This window comes from Akebia trifoliata, chromosome 6, assembly GCF_017979445.1.
Source record: "Akebia trifoliata isolate Shusen 1 chromosome 6, ASM1797944v1, whole genome shotgun sequence".
Classification (NCBI taxonomy): domain Eukaryota; kingdom Viridiplantae; phylum Streptophyta; class Magnoliopsida; order Ranunculales; family Lardizabalaceae; genus Akebia; species Akebia trifoliata.
In genome coordinates, this window is record NC_141380.1 from 9,053,411 (window position 1) to 9,075,714 (window position 22,304).

At 34.0% G+C, this 22,304-nt stretch overlaps 2 protein-coding genes across 2 annotated transcripts; both read left to right on the top strand.

Annotated features, from left to right (window-relative positions):
* On the top strand, positions 1-10,294 carry LOC147400120 (NAC domain-containing protein 89-like). Its single transcript, XM_086445724.1, has 4 exons — positions 1-373; positions 7,150-7,415; positions 9,316-9,636; positions 9,716-10,294. Exons 1-4 carry the CDS (start codon positions 187-189, stop codon positions 10,109-10,111), a joined length of 1,170 nt encoding a protein of 389 aa, XP_086301850.1. The 5' UTR covers positions 1-186; the 3' UTR covers positions 10,112-10,294.
* A 10,334-nt stretch (positions 10,295-20,628) lies between these two features.
* Positions 20,629-21,859, top strand: LOC147400121 (secoisolariciresinol dehydrogenase-like). The gene is made up of 2 exons (XM_086445725.1): positions 20,629-20,766; positions 20,921-21,859. Exons 1-2 carry the CDS (start codon positions 20,744-20,746, stop codon positions 21,717-21,719), a joined length of 822 nt encoding a protein of 273 aa, XP_086301851.1. The 5' UTR covers positions 20,629-20,743; the 3' UTR covers positions 21,720-21,859.
* Positions 21,860-22,304: the final 445 nt, after the last annotated feature.

The following is a 22,304-nucleotide window of genomic DNA, read 5'->3' on the forward strand; positions in this document are numbered from 1 at the left end:
GGTAGACTCACAGAAGACATTTGTACCTTTCACCGGCCATAGTTCGAAAGCAAAGCAACAAAGAGAGAGAACCAACGAAGACACGAAAGAATCGCTGTTCTGTTCTTCGAGAAGAAGAAACAAATTACTTAAAAACCCTAAGAAACTGTTTTCTTCCCTTATTTTGCTGAGATTTTTAATGTTTCGATGGAAATTCGAAGAGATTATGATAATTCCTTGGAACTCTCAGCTCTGTTTCCTGGTTTTAGATTTTGTCCGACAGATGAAGAACTGATCTCTCATTATCTTAAGGGGAAGATCGATGGATTGGATTTGGGGGACGAAGTGATTCCAGAGGTTGAAATCTGTAGATTCGAGCCTTGGGATCTGCCAGGTTAGAAATTCTCTAATTCTTTTTTGTTTTTGTTCTTCTTTGATTTGTAAATCTTAGCTTAAGCAACAAGAATTATTCTACTGTTTTATTATTAATATTTTTTTTGGATTTTTCATGTCTGTTTAGTTTCCCCCCATTAATGTAGAGCAAATGATTACAAAAAGAAAAAAGAGAAGAAAACAATTATCAAACAGATGGTTGAGATACAAGGGATTACCAAGAAAATGTATCCCTAAGAAAAATAATACGAATCCTAGAAGACCAGTACTGATCTCTAGGAAATTTGTGTTTTCATCTTATCTCAACTGGAAGCTAGAAAAGTACAAAAAAGAATAGTGTTACCTTATTGACCGTTTGACTTTGGTATTTTTTTCCCTTTTTTTTAATTTATATTTTTTAATATTTTTTAGTATTAAATAATTTCATTCAAATGTTGTGATTTATAATTCAAATGTGAAAAAGTCAAAAGTTCAATGTCATATATGGAATTCGCTTTATATATATGGAGATGTATGCATGGTCATGGTTTTAAAACTCGTCTAAGACGAGTCAGGTCGAGTCATCTTGGTCTCAAGGCAACCAGGCGGGAAAGTCACACTGAATCACCATTGATTCATCTGATATCCAAGATTACTCGCCTGATATTTTGAAAACTCGATCGAGTCAACGGGTTCTTATGTTTTTGAATATTGTTATTGTGCATTTATTAAATGAGGACATGATTTTAAATCTTGTCTGAAATAGAGTTGACTCGGGCAAGTCATCTCGGTATTGTTCAAGCACAAGCAAAATTTATGAGGTGAGTCATCCGCGATGTTATCTCATTTGATAACCAACATGACTTGTCTAATATTTTGAAAATCTCGGCAGAGTTGATAAACTTGTTCGTGTCGATGGGGTATTTTATTTTTTGGTAAAATGATTATTATAATCCGAGTAAAATGTTTCTGTCAATCAGTATCGGTGGGGGTACGACATGAGACGAAAAATTGAGTTTAAAACACGTGAAACCGAGTTTTAAAACCAGGCGTCTCTTATCCTCTTTTGTCTTTTTTGTCCTTTCGGAAGATTCCCGATTTTGGGTGGGCAGTAGGGATGGGTTTCTTTTTTTTTTGGAGAATGACTTTGAAGGACTCTTTATTAAGAATATGTATCGAATAGTCCCCTAATAAAAAATACTGACCATTTAAGTCTCAATAAAATATTAGTCTATCAAGGATCTTTTGAAGATTTAAAAAAAAAAAATACCTGAAATACCCTTTTAACAACTTTACAAAGTATTTGACGTAAAAATATAGGGAGTCAAATAAAAAACTTGGACCAATTAATTTAGTTATTAATATTTCTGTAAAAAATAAAAAAATAAAAATTTTATTTATTAAAAACTAAATTCAATTTTATTTGACTCATTAGTATTGACATGCTATTTTTTGAGTTGAATCAATTCGATGAACATTCAAGTCTAGTTTTAAAATTATGTTTTAATTATTTAAAATTATTTATATATTTTAATAAATCTAATATATATAGACCAAATTAGTTTGATGACGATCATACTCGTCTCCATCATCATCATTGGTGTAGTCATCACCATCCATGTGATTTAAAGATTACTAGTTTTGGTAAGATAAACAAGTTTTTTTTAATATATCTATAAGAGACGGCCATAGTTAAGGGGCATGTCATTATAAAATATAGGAGTAGCTCAAATATTCTCAAATAAACATGTTTCTTTAAACTTCAAAAATCATTGAAAGGGTAATTATGGTATTTTCGCTTCAAAAATTCTTTTTAGACTAATATTTGATTGGGTACTAAAGATTCCATAATTTTTTAAAAGAGACTTTTTGGTACATATTTTCAAAAAATAAATCTTTGCGGTCATTGTCCCTTTATTTTTAGAGTGAGTTCCTTTCAAGGGGAGGAACTACGTGGGGGCTATAGGCCCCACTCGAAATTTTCTATTAAAAAATATCGAATATTTTAACCCTTGTTTTGATAGATATTAGAGATAGCCCTGCCCCTGTGTTTTTCAAACTTTCGAAGAAATCCTCCTAAAATAGAGTTGCAATCCAGAACACTATTCCATTCCCATAGAAACTTACAGTGTCTACATGGCACCTTTTTATTGGGTTGCATGCCAAACAAAAAATGTCTTGTTAGGAGTCCTATATGTTTTAAACTCTAACCAAAACGTGTCACCTACACATACCTATTTGGAATGAGATACCGTTCTGGTTTGGATCCTTATTCTTTAAAAATGAGGATGCCCTTGAGTCAGACTAACTTAGTAAGATTTTAAATCTTATAGAGGGTTGTTGGGCTCACGTAGATCACCACATGGGCATTCCAACACTACAACCTTCTAAATTTTGTGGAAAAACTCATATTCAAAATAATTTTTTTTTTTTTGAGCTTGATTCAAGCTGTTGAAAATGGGCGGTTATCAAACTCCCAAATTTAAAATTGAAATTTACCAATGAAAAATATTGTTTTTTGAATTTTTCTTCATCAAAGTTCTTAGAATATCATCCTCTACAACCATATGGCATCCAATCATGTTTTGGACGTCACAAGGTGATGCAGTCAGGAAACTTTTCTTACTAACTTAGTAAGGAAAGTGTCTCAATGTTTTAAAGAATATTTGAGATACCTCCTTATTTTCTTCAAATTGATGACATGCCTCTTGACTTTAGTGTATTCCTATAGACTAAGGAAAAATGACCCCAATGCCCTCATCACTATCACAACCATCATCATCACCTTCATCACATCTCATTACCATCATCATTGTCATTGTCTCATCTTCGTCGTATCCAAGAGGTTGAAGATGACTAGTTTTGAGAAAGAAAGGCAAAAGGTTTTAAAGTATATTTTTTCTTTAATTTATAAGAGAAGATTAAGGTCAAGGTGCATGTCAACAAAGTGAATATAGATGAATATCTGAAAATTTCACCAAATATGGAGTGAACACGTCATAATTTATCCTACAAGTTAGCAACTTTATTATGAAGATTATTAGCTAATCATAATTTATAGTGATGAGCCCAACATTGGCATAGAAGGAAACCAAGATTATCGGTTGTCGTTAATACTTAGCCTCCACTGACCAAAAATCTTGGCTCTGCCAATGGTTCCTTTTATTCTTTGCTCGATGCATTCTCAATTGTTCCTTACCATGCCTCCATGATTTGGTCTCTGTCATTGCCCTCAAAATTTTCCTTTTTGATTGTGGTTAGAAAGGAATAAGAGATGTTTTCAAGGAGTGGAAGCCTCAGATCAGGATATAAAATTGTCGATCATTGGGTTATTGTTCTTTTGGTGTAAAATTTTTGTTGAGTTTCAGAGGTGCCTTTTTTGATGATTTTGTTTTTAGGTGGGAGTCATTGTGCTCCAGGTAATATTTGTGCTTTTCTTTTCAAGGTTGGTCATCTCGACTACCTTATACACTCTTATATATATATGTGGGTGGCGTTCAGAGGCCTTAAAGAGAGCCAAACATTTTTTTCAATGTATGGGTTAGAATGATTAGAAATCATCCTCACAAAAAATCAGCCCATTCCGAAACTTCTAATCCCATCAAAAGTGGTTTACAAAAATTGGACGGTCCACAATTCTTCAACTTGTAAACTAGGGTTAGAAGTTTTAGAATGTGCTGATTTTGGTGAAGAGATCATCCTCACAAAAAATCAGCCCATTCTGAAATTTCTAACCCCTATTTTGAAAAATGTTTGGCTCTCTTTAGGGCCTCCGAACGCTTTCCTATATATATATATATATATAGAGAGAGAGAGAGAGAGAGAGAGAGAGAGAGAGAGAGGAATGCTAATGTCAAATACTTTATGGGATGTTACCATTGTCCAACACTTTTTTTTCCACTAATACCCCTCGTTTTGTCTTTTAGTGAAAAAACAAGGGTTTATTGGTCTTTTACACAATAAATGCTTGTTTACATAATAAATGCTATAAGCATTTAAGTATTTTGAATTAAATATATATATTTATTTTTTTGGTAAATGGTAATCAATGCCAACATAATAAATGCATTTATTAGTGGCATAATAAATATATTTATTGTGTAAAAGACTAACATGCCCTTGTCTTTTTCACTAAAAGACAAAACGGGGACAGTTATTATTGGGAAAAAAAAGTGTTGGACAATGCTAACGTCCCCATGAGGTCTTGGACATTAACATTCCCCATATATGTATTGTGGGCCTTCTATTTTATTGGAGTCAGCAGTTCAAAGAGTTTAGAGGTTTTTTCTTTGAATACTTTTTGTATAGGTGAGATCTTGTTTGTAAAGGGTGATCCCAATTGGGTTGGCTTTTTGTCTTTTGATTTTCTGTTTTCTTTTGGTATTTGTTTTCTTGTTAGTTTGTATCATTTCTTGAGGACTCCTTGTCCTCTTTGCAATAAAATTTCTGCTTATCAAAAAAAAAAAAAAAAAAACCAGGTGTTTCATATACCAATTTCTGAAAACTTGAATAGGGCGATATGTTCATATGGAAAGATTAATAGGATGAATACAATCCTAAAAGTATTTTAGGGATCACGCTTAATAAGTAACTATTACTTCCTTAAAAATAGAGCCAGCATAATTGAAGAAGACAAAAAGAATAATATGTGCAAATTATCTGATAGATTATATATGAAACATGTATTAATGAAAAAAACTACAGAGAAATCTTAGGAAGCTATATGAAAAATCTACTTGACAGAAAAATAAAAAGTTTAATTATGTATGTCAACACCTAACTTTTCTTTTGGATAGGTTAGTAGGTTAGGGTGGGGTTTTGACCCTAGGTATGTGGTATTATCACTCGTGGACTTTACTTCCTCACTGAGGTGGCACCTTCATATATTAGCACCTAACTTAAATTAATCGATATCTAGGGACCCAAGCTTTTTTAGTTTTTAAGTTGTGGTACTTCACATGATACTTAACACAATTAACCTAAAAAGACACTTACATTATATTATGCTGATATGAGACACTGTGATCCCTACTTATCTGGAAGTGTCGTGCCTTGCTGAGGAATCTCCAAGTGTCAACAAGTGTTGACATGGAAAAAAAATCCAAAAGTAGAAGTGCCAAGGTAACATTGATTCTTTGTTTCTTTGGGCCCTGCTTGCCAGGCTGCATATCAGCACAAGCATTTGTGGTCGCAATGTAAAGTTTTTTTTGCTGCCTGGTGGCAATCACGGAAAATTCTCGCAATTATTTATATTTGTTTGGTTCATAGCAAACTCAAGCTCCAAAATCATAACACAACCAAGCAATTACAAATTGAAATTACCACAAACATTTGCATTTGCGGTGAATTATGAGAGTTTGCAAGCTCTCTAAGCAGGGCCTTTATTTCCTTAAAAAGAAGAGGTTTATGTAGGATTGTTAGGCTGTTATAAGTGGTCAGACTGTGTGCTTTGATCATTTTTTATTTTAAATTAGACCATCTTATAGAGTTGAGCAGTCCAAATGCAGCATTGTAAACATTATTCACATGGGCATTGATTTAAACCATTTGATCATTAGACCGCCTATGGGTAGATTTGTATATGGAACTAGTTGGTTAGAATTTTAAGAATTCAACTTAAAACAATTATACAATTTAGAGGATGTGATTCAACATGCATCTCCAAGTCCAGTACTCTTACAAGTAAATCATGCTTTGGAGGTTATGTAAAAACATTAGATTATTACATATTGAGTAATTTTTAAATCACCCCCATTTACATTTCCATAATTGGCATGCCTTCATCTAATAAAAGAAGTTTGAGTTGCTGTTCGGACCTTCAATCTTGACCCAAGGAAAGTTTCCGGATCCTGTACACCTGGGAGTTGTGTGACTTCTTCGCTCTCCATCATTTTACAAGTGGCTTGCTCTTTTGAGCCCACTGACCCATAAATGTCTGGCTTACTCGGACAGATAAACGCATTGATTTCTAGTCATTGGATTTGTTTTTCATTATTAATTTATATCCCTACCGAGACCCCACGTCTTTATATAAGGCTTCAATGATCACGATGAGTTTATAGCAAAGCCCTGTCACAAAAGAAATCCTTAAACTTGAAAGCCACAACCAACCAATTAGGCTGTTGTTGTATATAGATTTATCCAGGGGTGCCCTATAAAAGGATAGAGTCAAGTAGCTATCCTATCCTTGGGTACACAAGAGCAGGAATATTTCATTGATCTTGGGCCGAGGTCAGAGGATAAAGGAGGCAACTCAGTTTTTTACTTGGAGAGGGATGTCAAACTTGGTGGTAAGTAGCATTTGTGTGTGTGTGCGACTTACCCTTTCTTCTCAGTCTCTTGCCCTTTTTTACTTAATTGCAGTATAATTGTTTTGTAATGCTGCATGTAGACAATACATCACTTCTCTATATTCTGATGATGCTTTTCCACAATGGAATCTCTTTACTAATTTTAGTAATTTTGGAGTACACTGCTTCTTGTTCTGGAATTCCTTTAGCTCTTGTTGGGTATTGGAAAATTTTGTGAAAATTAGAATTTCTCGAGCATTCTCTATCTTGATTGTGATTGTGTTAGTTTTAATTAAGAGGGCTGCTATTGGCACCCCAACTTTTACTTATTACACCCCAATTTTTTAAATTATTTTTCAATCCCCAATTAAAGATTAAAACATGTCATTAATGTGGCTATTCCTATTTAGTTAATAACCGAAATGATTATAAGTTGTATGGTTTTCTCATTTTAGCAGAGTCATGTTGGGTGTTGGAAACTGATGACTTCTGGTATATTTATGGCCAGCCAAATCTATCATGCAGTCGGATCACGAGTGGTTCTTCTTTTCTCCTAGCGGCAAAAAATACCCAAATGGCTCTCAAGCTAAGAGAGCCACTGAAGTTGGTTTCTGGAAAGCAACTGGGAAAGAGCGTAGCATAAAGTCCGGTGCCAATGTGATAGGTACAAAGAGGACTTTGGTGTTCCATATAGGCCGTGCACCAAAAGGGGAGAGAACATGTTGGATTATGCACGAGTATTGTATTAAAGGAAACAAGGTTGATAAACCTCAGGTGATTTGTGATGACCCTTCTTAAAATAATTTATAATTATTATATTTATGCTGATCATTTATTGATTTTGTGTTGAATTATGTTAGTTCCTGAACTTATATATATATAGGGTCGGGCTCAACAACCAATAATGTATAGCCAAAGTGTTTTGTCCAATATGGGCGAAAAGTTTCGGACTGGGCTGATTTTTGGTGAGGATGATCTCTATGGTGAGGAGATCATCCTCACCAAAAATCAGCCCATTCTGAAACTTCTAACCCCAGTTTACTAGTTGAAGAATCGTGGACCGTCAATTTGTAAACTACTTTTGATGGGTTTAGAAGTTTTGGAATGCGCTGATTTTTTGTGAGGATGATCCCCTCACCATAGAGATCATCCTCACAAAAATCAGCCCATTCTGAAACTTTTAGCCATATAGGGCAAAACTTTGGCTACCGAACGTTGTCCATATAGGGTATATATATATGTCAGGTTCAAGAGCCCATAACATAGCCAACGTGTTCTATCTTCTATGGTGAGGGGATTATCCTCACAAAAAATTAGCCCATTCTGAAATTTCTAATCCCAGTTTACAAGTTGAAGAATCATGGACCGCCAATTCTTACCATTAATTTGTAAGCCACTTTTGATGGGATTATAGAGATCATCCTCACAAAAATCAGCCCATTCTGAAACTTCTAGCCCATATAAGACAAAACACGTTGGTAACATTATTGGCTCTTGAACCCAACCTATATATATACCCCCGAGGGGGTTAGGGGGGGAAACCGGTCCTTGTTAGGGGAAAGGGGGTCACCCCTTCCCTCACCGACCCGGACCGCTATTCCTTGCCCAAGGAATAGAGTAAGGTCCGCCCTAAAAAAATCGAAAAATCGATCTTTTTAGCTCAAAGTTTTTGCTCAAAAAGTAGTTTCTTACCTGCCCGGAAAAGGAAAATCCTGATCCTGACCTTATAAGTCGCTATGAGTTTCTACATCAAAATATCTCGGCAAGAGTAATTGAAGGCAATCCATACCACGTTCCCCCCGTATGGAGCCAACGTCGCAGTATAGTACGGCTTGTCTCAACTGGTACACATCCTTTAGGCAGCATACCCCCCCCCTGGTGGGATTGAGACGGAAGTATCCTTCATAGAGCTACCAACTGTATACTTCCAGTGACCGCCTTCTTGTACCTAGTTCCGGTGGGTTAAGGTTCACATACTAAACACTATATATATATATATATATATATATATATATATATATATATATAGTCTAGTGTTAGTGGTTGAATCTTTGTGAAGGCCGATTATAGCCCGAGTTAGAAGAAATCTTCGAGTTGAAGGTCCTACGGCAATGAGGAAGACCCAAAATAACTTGGATGGAGACAGTGAAAGTGATGAACTCACTCTCAATAACACAATACTTGGCTTTGGAAAGAGTGGAATGGAGGAAGAAGATTCATTTGGCCCACCCCAAATCTTTGGGATATTCACTTGCAAGTGATAGCTGTGTTAAGATGCTCCTGTAGGTTTCATCGTGCTAGATTCTCGATTTGATTGTCGTATTAACTGGCAGGTGTATCTGAGTTGATTTCAATTGGGTGGATGTGACTTTGATGATAAATGATCTTCTCTTTTGGTGGGTATAAGCTGCTGGACTTGAACCAACAATCTCAAAGTTGAGTTATATAATGTGTCGACCAACCAAGCTATGGTTGTAAGCCCAATTCCATTAACAAGGTTTGAACCCATAACCTCTTTTGTTAAAGGAGGAACCTGAAGCATCTTTCCAATGGTTCTCAGACATGCTCAATATCAATCCCATAGCTTTTGAAGCAATTACTTCGGTTATCTTTTGCCACGTTATTTACCCACTTATGTTTGTAGTGAACTTATAAGTTGCTTGAATATTTGCAGGATTCTTTTGTTATTTGTCGCCTTCGGAAGAATCTCGATTTTTCCACGAAGAATAACAGTCCAAACAGTGAGCCAGCCAGTCAAATGGGTTCATCACCTACGGATATTGGTCTTCCTTCTACATCCCATTTTGGTAGTTGTACACAGAAGTCACAGATGGGAGTGCACCGAGAGGGAAAGGCAATCGATTGTTGCTCAATGAATCAAACAAGCGGGTCTGGTTCTCTTTCCATCAATCCTCCTGATTCTACAGGTGAATTTGTTCCAAGACAACCTAATGAAATACGTTCTCTTGAGCTTGAGTCTGAGATCAACCAAGAGGTTTGACTCACTCTTACTGTCGTTTAATATATTAATTTTGTGGAAGATTTTTTGAACCTTATAATGTATCTCTCTTCAGGATACCGATGTAACGTTTGAAGAAGATGATTGTTTTGTTGACATACTGAAAGATGATATAATCAAGCTTGATGACCCCTCACTTCCTGGAACGTCATTACCATTACCAGTAGAAAGCAAACTGAATCGGCCAGTTCACACATTCATTCAAGGAACTGCACGAAGGAGGATCAAATTGGAAGTTAACAGAGCAGGACGTAGACGTGCAGATTTGTTGAGAGTTGGTGACAAGATTTCTGTTGAAAAAATAGATCAACGTGAAGCCAAGAAGTTGACGGAAGACTTGTTGAGAAGTTATCACTCATTTTCTATAACCAAAGGTAGGATGGTATTTATGGTTTTGGTTATAATGGTGCTATTTCTGGTTTCGTTTCTACTAGCTCTTCGAGGAACCTAACATTTCAAAATGTTCGAGGGTTCTTGTCTTTTAGAATCTGGGTTGGTTATGGGAGCTACGACTAGTGTTTGTGCTGTGGTGCACAAAAGCGATGGTGAACTCATGTAAATTTGTATAGGAATAAATGCATACGCTTATTCATTCATGCAATCCAATTAAATTAAATGGATTACCCATTGTGTAGTCTTTTTGACTTCTCAGAAATTTGGGTTTTTAGTACGCAGTCGTCTGGGCTAGGTCACCATGACCTACTTTGTGAGAAGGGATTTCAGTTTTTTTTAACCCAGTATGGTATTTTTGAGAAGGAAAAGCAATTGGTAATGATTTGGATAACTAGAAGGGAGAGTTGGGTTTGGATTGGAAAACCTATAGTTATATAAGGGTTGTAATCATCTCAAGTATTGAAATTATGTCATCTCTTATCTGTGGACGTGGGCATAATCAAATCACTAGATCTAGGCGATCTTTGTTCACATGGTTCATCTGAGCTTTGAGTGGACTTGGTCGTGATCCAATAGAACACTTCCACTGGATGTTAAACAAGTAGGTAGTGGATTGGATGGTTGTGATTGTATAGTTGATGTGATTTTAGGTTATATATCTGACCAATTAAATCGGATGAAGAATTCCAATCTTCACAGTGGACCTGTGGAAGGCCACTGGGTTGTAGACATCTGAAATTTCTATTAGGTATTTTTTTTTGGTTTTTTATATGATACTCTATGAAATAATTTTGTGAGGACTTTATTTCCTACAATGATTTTCCAACCTCTTATTCTCAATTTTTTTTCTCCCCTAAAAATGGATTAATTTCAAAGATAAAAATAATTCTCTTATGTCGTTATGTTTGAATTGCGAAACTTTTCAAGTTTCCCAAATACACTATTGGTGTTGGATGATTGTATTTTATGGGGAAGATGTCACAGGTTTACCATGCAACTTGAGATTAACAGTTCAACTGGTTATGGAGGTTAGTCTTTTAGAAAGGCTCAGAGAACTTCAGAAAAGTATGAGTCAATGTTTCATATATGGTAGAATATTCTGGGGGTGTCTTTGTGTTTCCTAGGAGACCGTTTGTGTCACACAGAAGCGATGTAGCAATATAAATAAGATAGTGTAAACACCCCAATTTGTATGGACCTTCTATGCAAAATATCCAAAAATATCTAAAAATCGGAATGAGCTTAAAAGTCTAAACCCTCAAAAGGACTTGTTTTATTTCAAATAAATGGCTTAGGGTCCCTTTTACTTGACTCATGGGCTAGAAATCTACCTCTCCCTTAAATCATCATCACCTCACCTCTCAATCCAACTCAATCCTATATATACCATAACCTAATCATGCTCAACCCAAATACTAAAGCCTATTAGACCTAGAATCCAACTAAAAATCATTATCTTAATCTCAAATCTCAACTCAAGCTTAATGATTACAATCAATCACCGTAAGAGATCAAAGATTATCAAAGTGGGATACATGTCATTACCACAACTTACCTCCCTAAATCATGTACCAACCTAATCACTTTTCTATAAAAAGCTAACTTACCCATATCTCAACCTACACTTATGTCATAACTTACCCCCACTATTTTCTCTAAATCACTCGTCAAAAGCCACCCCCATACCCCTTCTCCCTAATCAACTCACCTAACGCACGCGTCCCACACCTTTGGGACACATGTCACCATCCTCTCTATCCTCCAAAAAATCAACATTCACTCCATTACACCATCATTCTTCTAACTAAAACTCACTGTCTTCAACTCACCTAACACTCAATCCAAATGGGTTGGATTTGGATCAAAAGTAACCCACTTACACCCCCTTCCAAAAATACCCTTCCCCCAACCTTAAATTTCACATATTTTACTCATAAACCTCATGTCTTTATACACATTTCCATTATTTCACCCTATTCTACCCCTAAAAGTCACCTCCAAAATCCTATAACCCCCCACTCTCAAAACAAACGCCCCCAAAAAAGACTTGAATCCTCTTATCAAGCTTCAACACTCCCAACTCTCTCTTTAATCGAAAAATTCTCTCATCTCTCAATTTTCTCTCAATTCCTCTTAAATCCATACTCAATCTTTTAAAGTCGAATTTATCTACAACCTCAATCCATACACCAAAACCCCCCATACTTTCACCTCCAAAGCTCAAAAATATTAAATCAAAGAAGCTCATCACTAAAAGGTCAAGAAAAAAGTCAAAGAGGAAGAAGAACAAGGTAGGATAAGGACTAAAAAAGAAAGAAAATAATTCCCCCTCTCTCTCCCTTTTCATACTTCTCCCATCTCTTTTATTTTTATTTTATCTTTCTTTGTTAGAACAACCCTATGATGTTATGTAAACCATCCCCTACTCACGGTAGATTGGGTTTTGGCTCGGTCAAAAGGGTAAGGGTTGAAAACTTTTTCGAAAATATTTTTTAAAAAAAGTCCCTATACTTATGCACGCACACCCCTAAAAATATTTTAAGACTAAGATTTTTGGCCCCTGACCAAAGAGTCTACATCTTTCAAGACTTTCCAAAGGTATGCATCATGATAGGTCCTATTCCTCAATAAGGAAGCCCTCTTTGATTTAAATCGAGATTAAAGTCTCTTGTATTTAAGGGCACAAAATTGATTTTTTTGACTTTTTTATTCATTTTTCAAAATCGACCGAATCTAAGATTACCACGTATGGTGAAGGGAATAAGGTGCATAACACATTCCCTATTCCCTAACATGGACCCTCTTACCTAGATTTTATATAGATCAACACGTTTATCCGTACAAGAGTCATTAACAAAAAATAATTTTTTGAAATTATTTTCTGAGTGCTCATTCATACCCTTTTCTAAAAAAGAATGGTGCCGACTCCAAATTCAAGTAGTAGAGATTTTCATATTCGAAAATCTCATGTCTACATATAGTGACAATAGAAGAGAATTATGAATTTTTTTTTACAAGTATAAAATTTTATTGAAAAAGAAAAACAAGAGGCTGAGATATCCCCTTTACAAGAAGAGGAAAACCATAAAGATAGAAAAGAAAACGAAAAAAAAAAAAAAAACTAGGCAATAAACTCCCAAACGAACTAAACACCACAAAGTGCCTCCCACTTAAAGATAGTCCTCAAAAAAAAAAAAAACTCCTTCAAAGGCTTTCTACAGTTTGTTCCAAAAGAACAGTAATCCCAAAATGTTTAGGGTCATTTCTTGAGGCACATTTTCTTCACCCTGAAACACCTTTTTATCTATCTTCTTCCAAATCCCTCAACGCACAACAAATGGAAGAATAGCTCACAAATATGTCTTCCTTTCGTAGAATGCATTATGAGTATACTCAAGGAAAAGTGACAAAACCTCATTTGAAACACCCACTCCACATGAAAAAAGAGAGTAAGACCAAATCCCGATGGAGAAGGGACAATGAATTAAAAGGTGATTCCCCAATTCCCTATATCTTTACGAAGAAAATAAAAGTTTGGAGTTGAGAAAACGTATTTAATCAAAAGAGAGTTATGAATTACCTAGCAAAGAGACAATTTAGATGTACCTCTCCACATTTTGGTGAAATAAGATAGTCACATTAGGAGAGAATTATAGATTACCTTGCAAATGGGGCAATTTAGATGTAAGTCTCCACATTTTAGATAACTTTTTGTTTTCAAATTGATGATATTCTAAAAATCATTCACCTCAATTTTGGATTACAATATAGCCCGTTGAATAGAATAGACCCTGCATTTTAGGTTAGGAAGAGGGATTCAAAGGCTTTTGGTAAAAAATTGTAGATCGTAATATTTAAGTCATTTTTTGTAAGTTTGTTTGGATTGGAATACCAAGGTAATGGGGTAATGCATGTACTCGGGGGATTTGGGCGAGATATGGCTTTAAGAGACTAATTGCCTTATCCTTCCTAGTCGGACTTACCAATCAGAGAGAGAGAGAGTGTGTGTGTAATGCTCTGAAAAATAATTAAATCTATAAATATAATAGTATATACATATATGTGTTTGTTTAAATATAATTTATAACATATAGATATAAACTTTATTTCTATCATTTTGTGTACTTATAATATATATTTTTTCTCTCTAAGGTAAACAGGTAATTTCACCTCATGGTAGATTAGTTAATTTGAAAATATCATTATTAGAAACATATTTATCTTTTTACATGAGTTTGATAAACCTTTGAATATGGAAAATCATAATTTAATTGAAAAATAAGATTTTTTTTTTATATATTAGGAATGTAATCATCATTTCTATTTGAGTAATTTGTATTTTTGAGCATCCAAATATCAAATTTTCATATCGACTAAAATATGAAAGATGCTTAGAATATAATTTTAGAAAACATATCAGATTTATTAAATTTTAGGAGATAGAAGATTTTTGAACTATTTTGCCCTTCACATATTTTTTATGTCTTCTTTATTTTCTATATGACTCACTTTGAGATAATCTTATATTTTATCATGATATGTTATAGAATAAAATTTTAAAAATAGTATGATGATATTAATGGTCTTATTGGTTAAAAGTTGAGAAATTAAAAAAATATATATTTTAGTTTTTTTACTAGAGGTCCAACGAGAAGGGATTTTTTTGAAAATTTTCTAAATTCAAAGTACCTCAACATATTCTTTTTGAATTTTAAATTGTTTTTGAATTGTGGAAGAGAAAATAGGGTGGTTAATTGATGCTTATCCCATAAATTTGATAATTTTAAAATCCCTTATTCCATGTGTTGCTTTCCTATTGCATCAAACCTTATTAATTTTTATTCAAAATATGACATGTGTTTTATTACTATTGTTTGATTATATTTAACTTTAAGATGTTTCCATGTGACTCCAAAATCAATAATCAATGGCCATGATGAGATATGAAGTATTTTAACCTAAATGAGTGCAAACTGTAGGATCAATGTCACACCAATTTGTTGGGAACCTTTGTTACTATTGAGGGATGAAAAAAATAAACTTTTAACTAGAAGTCTTCTCAAATTTGTGCTCATCTAACCCTACTCCAGAATACTTAGAAAAACACTATTATTTATTGGAAAAACACCATTGGAGAAGTTCCTAGAACTTCTATATGTTAAAATCATTTGCTCTCGAGCGAAACATGGAAGTTCTTCATCTAATCAAGGTATAAAACATACTTTATTTCCATACCAAAATATTAGATAATTGCATGCCTATACTTTTTCTTGATCTTTTCGTTATAAGTGTTATCTTATTTTTTTAAAAGTTTCTTGTACATCTTTTATTAATATAAGAAATATTATGAGTGTTTTTTTATATGCCATTTATGGGAGAAGAATTCATTAATGATGAATGAATCATGATAATGAGGTTTGAAAAGTGATATTTTTGGCATTAACGTAATAAATTGGTAAAAACACTGATTGAGGAAGAAGGAGTCATAGTGCCTTAGGGTGAAAGGCTCCAAACGTTCTGTGGAAGACCCTATGGTATGTAGGTGAGACCTTTTCATGAATTATCATTGCATAGTATATTTTATTTTATTTATTTAATTTTTATATTAGTGCATAATAGAAGATATATAATATTCTTCATTTACTCGATATGGTTATTATTTCGATTAAATCATTAGTGAGGATAGTGGTACATATGAAGATTTTTCTTACGTTGTTTATTCAAAATTTTCTAGATACTCATCTTGAGGAGGTATCTTAGTCGAGTTACAAAAAAAATGCATTTTTATATTTATCTTACTTCAATCTTGATTTGTCTCGAAATAAATTATGTGAAATAATAAACCTTTTGGGAATTTATTTATTTTTATTTTATTTTATTTTTTGAATCCGATGTGATAAATCATCCCCAGAGGAATGTTTGGATTGTTTTATTAAATTATGTGGATAATGAATAAAAATGATGATTTTTATTATTTTATTCCGAACATTGATTGGATTAGATCTTATTTATATTTTATCTAATAAATTCTTATTTTTAAAATATGCTACAATAGTGATTAGATATGGGAAAAAAGATATTTTCAAAATGGGCAAAATCGTTTAAATTGAATGAGTTTTAAATTTTATATGTTTTTTATAAATAAACTATACAAATATGAAATTCTGCTATCTTTGCAAATGAACTATATTTCGGCCCATTTTTCTCTCAGAAATATTCTTTTTCTGGAAATAGTCAAAAATAAGAAATTTTTAGGATTATGTGTTATCTTTCCAACCCAAAAATAAGAAAATCCTAAACTTGTAATTCACAGCGATCATTTCTTTAAAATGGGTATGTTTTGTCCACAATGGGACATCACATATTTGTTAATTTTTTCTGAAATTTTTTCTTATATTTTCTTCTATAACGTGTGACTATTATATTTTTTATGAAAAATAAATTGAGTTGAGAATCTAACAGTTTAGTGAATGCATCATTTCAAGGTGTCTCAATAATTGAATAAAATCATACATTTTAGATTACTAATGTTCACTTCTACTATTGACTGTTATAAAAAGTTTTTAAGTGTTAATCGTGAAATCTTTTTTATTAAAATCGCATATATATTTTTAATATCTTAAATAATTTATAATTTTCTAACCTTCGATATTCAGATTTACATCTTAACTCACAGGTTATGAGTCAGGTCGTAGATTTGGATTTTGGGGCGTCACAGAGAGTGTCCATTGACTTGTGCATTTTTATGAGTCGTGATAATATGATGCCCCCATCACAAAACCAAATATCATTTTCCTCAGGATATGTAGAATCATAAATATTTTTTTGTGTATCCCAATGCATTAGATCTATGGTTCTGTGATGGGGGCATAGGGGGCATTTGTTAGAGGGGAGCGTCATATTATCACGGTTCTTTTTATATCACAATTTATTCAATCACTTTCCATCATGGTTGAAAAGGGACAAACCCTTGGCACATTTTATAGGTAGTTGGGTATACATGCCTAATAACTCTAATATCATAAAGAATAATTTATTTATCACTCGAATTCAAATAATTAGAAATCACGGATCAAGCTAACTTATGAGAAATTCAGGGCCCTTGAGATTTGTGTACAAGGCATCCTTTTGTCTCAAAATTCATGTAGTTGAATGCCAATCAAAGGCACTCTTGACACACAAATTAGAGGGAATCTCACAATATTTAGAACTTCACTTCAAGGAATCAATGTAAATTTATTTTTTTTTATCTCTCCCTTTAGCCATCTTTCTTTCCTCATAAATTTTCTATTATTTTATTTGACTATGATCAAGAGACATATCTTTCTTCTTTAATTTTTTGAATGCCTCTTCTAATTAGCCGATCCCATATCTTTGGGATAAGAATTTTTCCTTGTTTTATTTTATTTTATTACGATCCCTATTTAGTAAGTAATGTCCTATTTAATGAGATTACGTTGTATTTGATTAGGATTCTTGAAGATTTGATTAAGGATGTGATAAATTTACCTTCTAATATTATCTTTTGAAAAGTAACCTATAAATTAGTATTTGAGAGAAATCATTTAAAAGGTCTTGCCATCTCGAAGAGATAAGATATAAGTAGGTTTGACCCCATTCGAAGTGGTCATATCAATAAAATAGTTTATAGTAATCTATTTTAATGTATTTTGATTTTCAAGTTTGTAACGAATGGTATCAGAGCACTTTCTTGGCTAAAGGTTGTGGATTCTAGGGTTGTTAATGGATCAAGTTGGGATTAGATCAAGATTGATTTGGTACCGATTCGATAAGTATCGGATCAAACCCTTATCAGATCAGTTTTTTAAATATCATAACTCAATATTAAGATCGAAATCCGATCCATTAACAATCGGATCAGGCCAAATCCGATTTTATGTACAAAATCTAAATAAACTTCATAGACATGGTTGATCTAGATCCAATCCAATAAGATATTAGATCGAAACCTCATCGGATTGGATCCTTATCAGAATCCAAAACATCGAGCTAGACCCGAAGTTATCAGATTGGAATGGATCGGATTTTGAATTTGATCCGATCCATTGACAATCCTAGTGGAATCCATGTTTGACAAGAATGGTCTGAAAACCAAAGGATGGAAGATAACCATCTCATAGCTTTTCCCCTTTGCTTTTGCTATTATTTGAGAAGTATACTACATTTATGTGATGATTTAAAGACTATAAGACTTGAAAATTTGATTGTGATCACTGAAAGATTTGAAGATCCTACAACGAATTTTCAAGTTAACTTTGAGGACAATGTTTCTTTAAAAGGTGGTGGAGGGTTATGATTCCTATTTAGTAGTTAAATAAAATTAGTATTTATCATATTTAGTAAATAATATCTTATATACTATTTAATAAGATTAAGTTGTGTATTTGATTATGATTCTTCAATATTTGATCAAGGATGTGATAGATTTACCACCAATCTTATCTTTTGAGAAATAGATTATTAATTAAGGTATAGGGTTTAGGGTTTAGGTTAGGGAGAAGAAAAGAAATATTTGATAGAAATCCTTTAGGAGGTTTTCTTACCTTGAAGAGAAAGCTGTAACTTTCTTGTCGGGGCGATACCACTTACAGTAAAACCCAAGGGGTTGGCTCCATGGCAATTTTGGACCGTAGCTTGTGAGTTTGATACCTAGTATATGCATTAATTCCTCAAGGGCAACCCCCGAGGGCGTTTCCTCACTTACTTGATGCGTGTGATGTGCAGGCGTTGCAGGTGCCCCAAGACGAGTCCTTGGACAAGACCATGGTCGATGGACTGGGTAAAGCCTAGATACAGCCGGTCCGCTATCTACAAGGACATTTGATTATCAAAGAAAAATAAAAATTATAACGAGTTTCAATCCCCTTGAAGTGGTCATATCAATAAAATTACTAGTTGTTTTCTATTATTTATTTTATGTATTTTTATTGTATGTTTCTACTCGTTTCTTTATTTGCTCGTTCATGGTTGCACCTTCCAAACGATTTGGACTTGATCCGATCCTCCTCTTTGGGATATCTGATGATATCAATGTGACTACTATAATTAGGAATCATCATATTTCTACCACCAAACAATCCAACTGCATTCCAAAGATTTAGGGTTGAGAGTGTGAAAATTGCAAAAAAAATTCTTTTTTTCTTGGTCAAGCATTTAAACCCTAACATGGGTAAAGAAGATATAATAGTAGAATTTTCTTCCTCAGAGTCCACACTCTTTAATATCGGCCCCATCACTTAATATCAAATCCGTCAACTACAATCTCCAACATCTCATTAATTTTATCCACTCCACCCCCATCGCCCAAAGTGTCATCTACATATATATAGAAAAACACTTTCCTTACTAACTTCATAGGATTTCAAATCTTACTAAGGGTCGTTGGACCCACATAGATTACCATATTGGCAATCCAACACCATTGCTTTCTAGATTTCATGGAAACCTCATATTCGAAAAACAAATTCAAAGTAGGTGTTGAAAATAGACGGTTACTGAACTCTCAAATTTAAAATTAAAATTCATTCATGAAAATTAACAGAATAATTTTTTTTTTTCAAAATTCTTAACTTTTTATAGTCTGTCTTTGTGGCATCGGTTTTTGGATGACACAATATGTGTTCACAACCCTTACTAAGATTTAAAATCTTACTAAGCTACTCAGGCTAGTCTTACTATAAAAAAAAAATGTCCCATTGGATTTGCTGCCAGCGTCCTTTAAAGGGATTCTCCTTTATACGACACATGGGCCTAAATATTTTTCTGAGATATCTCTGCGTTTTCAAAATATTTTCCTTACTAATTTAGTAAGATTTGAAGTCTTATTAAACGTCGTTTTGCTCAAATGAGTAATCACAAAAATGATCCAACATTACAGCCTTTTGAGTTTCTTCAAAAAACTCTTACTAATTTTTTTTTTTTTTGAAAAATAATTTCTTTTGAGTTTGATGCAAGGTTTTGAAAATGGACGGCTACCGAACTTCCACATAATTTCCAAACTTAAAATTATATTTCAACGGTGAAAATTAATTTTTTATGAAATTTTTTTTCAAAGTTCATAGACATTTGTCCTCTACAACCTGAAGCATCGAATCATGTTTTTAGATGCCAAAAGGTGAGCCCAAGGACTCTTAATGAGGGTGAAATCCTTACTAACTTTGTAAGGCTAGTGGGACTCTTCATAAAATGGTAGGAATAAAAGCCTAGGCTAGCATATCAAATTCACGAATTGAGGAATTAATTGGAGATTTATCAATTAATTGTGAAATATGATAATATTTTCACCTTTCTTGCTCAAAATAACATTTTGTTCAACGTTCAATTATCAAGAATAAGATAGAATTTTTAGAGATGTTGAATATGATGGATTTTGATAAGGTATCCAAAATTAAGATGACACGTGTCAGATAAAGGAGTGGATTTGTCGAAAATCTTTAAATGGGCGGGCCACTTTAAAGTCGAACTTTTACTAATAATAGCTGAAAAGGAAAAGATGAAAACGATCCAATAAGATTTTGTTTTCGGTGAAAATTTATTAATTAATTAGGTTATCTTGCTGGACAAATATTAGTCTGGCAGCCGTGAACATCAGCCAATCACAAGTCGTTGAAGAGCCTTGCATTATAAAAGCCGAGAGCCCAAGTCTTCAATTTCACACATCTTGGTAGCAATGGAAGCTCCCTCCACTCTAAGGTAACCTTAAGACTTTGTTTGGATGCAAGCTTAACTTTGTCCCCAATAGACTAAATCTAGATTTTTTTTTTCCCCTCTTTAAGTTGATAATTTTGTTCTTCCATTTAATTAGATTAGCAAAAACTATGAAATTAATATTATCTGATCTTTGCAGATTAGAAGGTAAGGTTGCAATTATAACAGGCGGGGCCAGTGGGATCGGTGAGAGCGCGGCGAGGATGTTCGTTCGATATGGTGCAAAAGTAGTTATTGCGGACGTCCAAGACGATCTAGGACATTCTCTTTGTAAAGAAATTGGGTCAGATAACATTATCTCATTCATCCATTGCAATGTCACGAAAGATGAAGATGTTGCTAATGTTATCGATACCACAATCTCTAAGTATGGGAAGCTAGATATCATGTTCAATAATGCTGGCATTTCGGGCGAAATTCCTGATCACGTTGTGAACGTTGACAATGAGAATTTTAAAAGAGTCCTTGATGTTAATGTCTATGGTGCATTCTTGGGTGCCAAACATGCTGCAAGGGTGATGATCCCGAGGAAGTCGGGAAGTATAATTTTCACCTCTAGCGTTTCTTCGATCATTGGTGGTATTAATGTTCCGCACGCTTATACTGCATCAAAGCATGCCGTTGTAGGATTGACAAAGAATTTATGTGTCGAAATGGGGCAATATGGGATTAGAGTTAATTGCATTTCTCCCTTTGTAATTGCATCTCCAATGCTAATGAAATTGTTCGGCGCAGAGGCAAGCCAGGTCGAGGAATTGGTGAATCGGTCAGCGAATTTAAAAGGGGTGACACATAAGGTGGAGGATGTGGCGCAGGCAGCGGTGTATCTTGGTAGTGATGAGTCTAGATATGTGAGCGGGCTCAACCTTGTTATTGATGGGGGTTACAGCACGACTAACACGGCTTTCCCCACGGTTGTGCTCGGTGGAGGTCATTGAATCAGTGTTGAATTAGTGGAATTTATATGTTGGGGGTTGCAGTTTTTCTAAATTTCAAATTAATAAATGGTGTTGTCTTGGTAAGGAAAAGTATTTCTATATTGTAGACAAGGTTGTTATATCATATCTTTCTCTCTCTCTCTCTCTCTCCTTTTTTTTCATTTTTCTTTTCAAAGCTTTTGTTGCCACAACAATGTATATGTAATACATCATATAAGACAAGAACAAGTTAAAAAGAGGTGTGGAAGCCAATTCGAAGACGTGATGTCGATATGACACAGACAGCGTTCTTTTTGAGCTCAAAATGATTTTCTCATTGAAATAGAAACCCATCATTCAGAGAAGAAGAAATCAAAAGGGTGGGGATGTGCAGTCATTCCAAAAATAGAATGATTATTTCACATCCCAAACACCAAATTCATTTCTACCGATTGATGTGTTTTAAAAAGAGTTAGATTACCTCCTCTTTGTGTGTGTGCGTGAGAGAGAGTTAGAGTTAGAATTGTCCACATGGAGTCCAACTTTGAAGTGGCCAAAATTTTGGAGGAACCCTCCTCGTTAGAAGGCAGGTTGCTTTCTGTATTT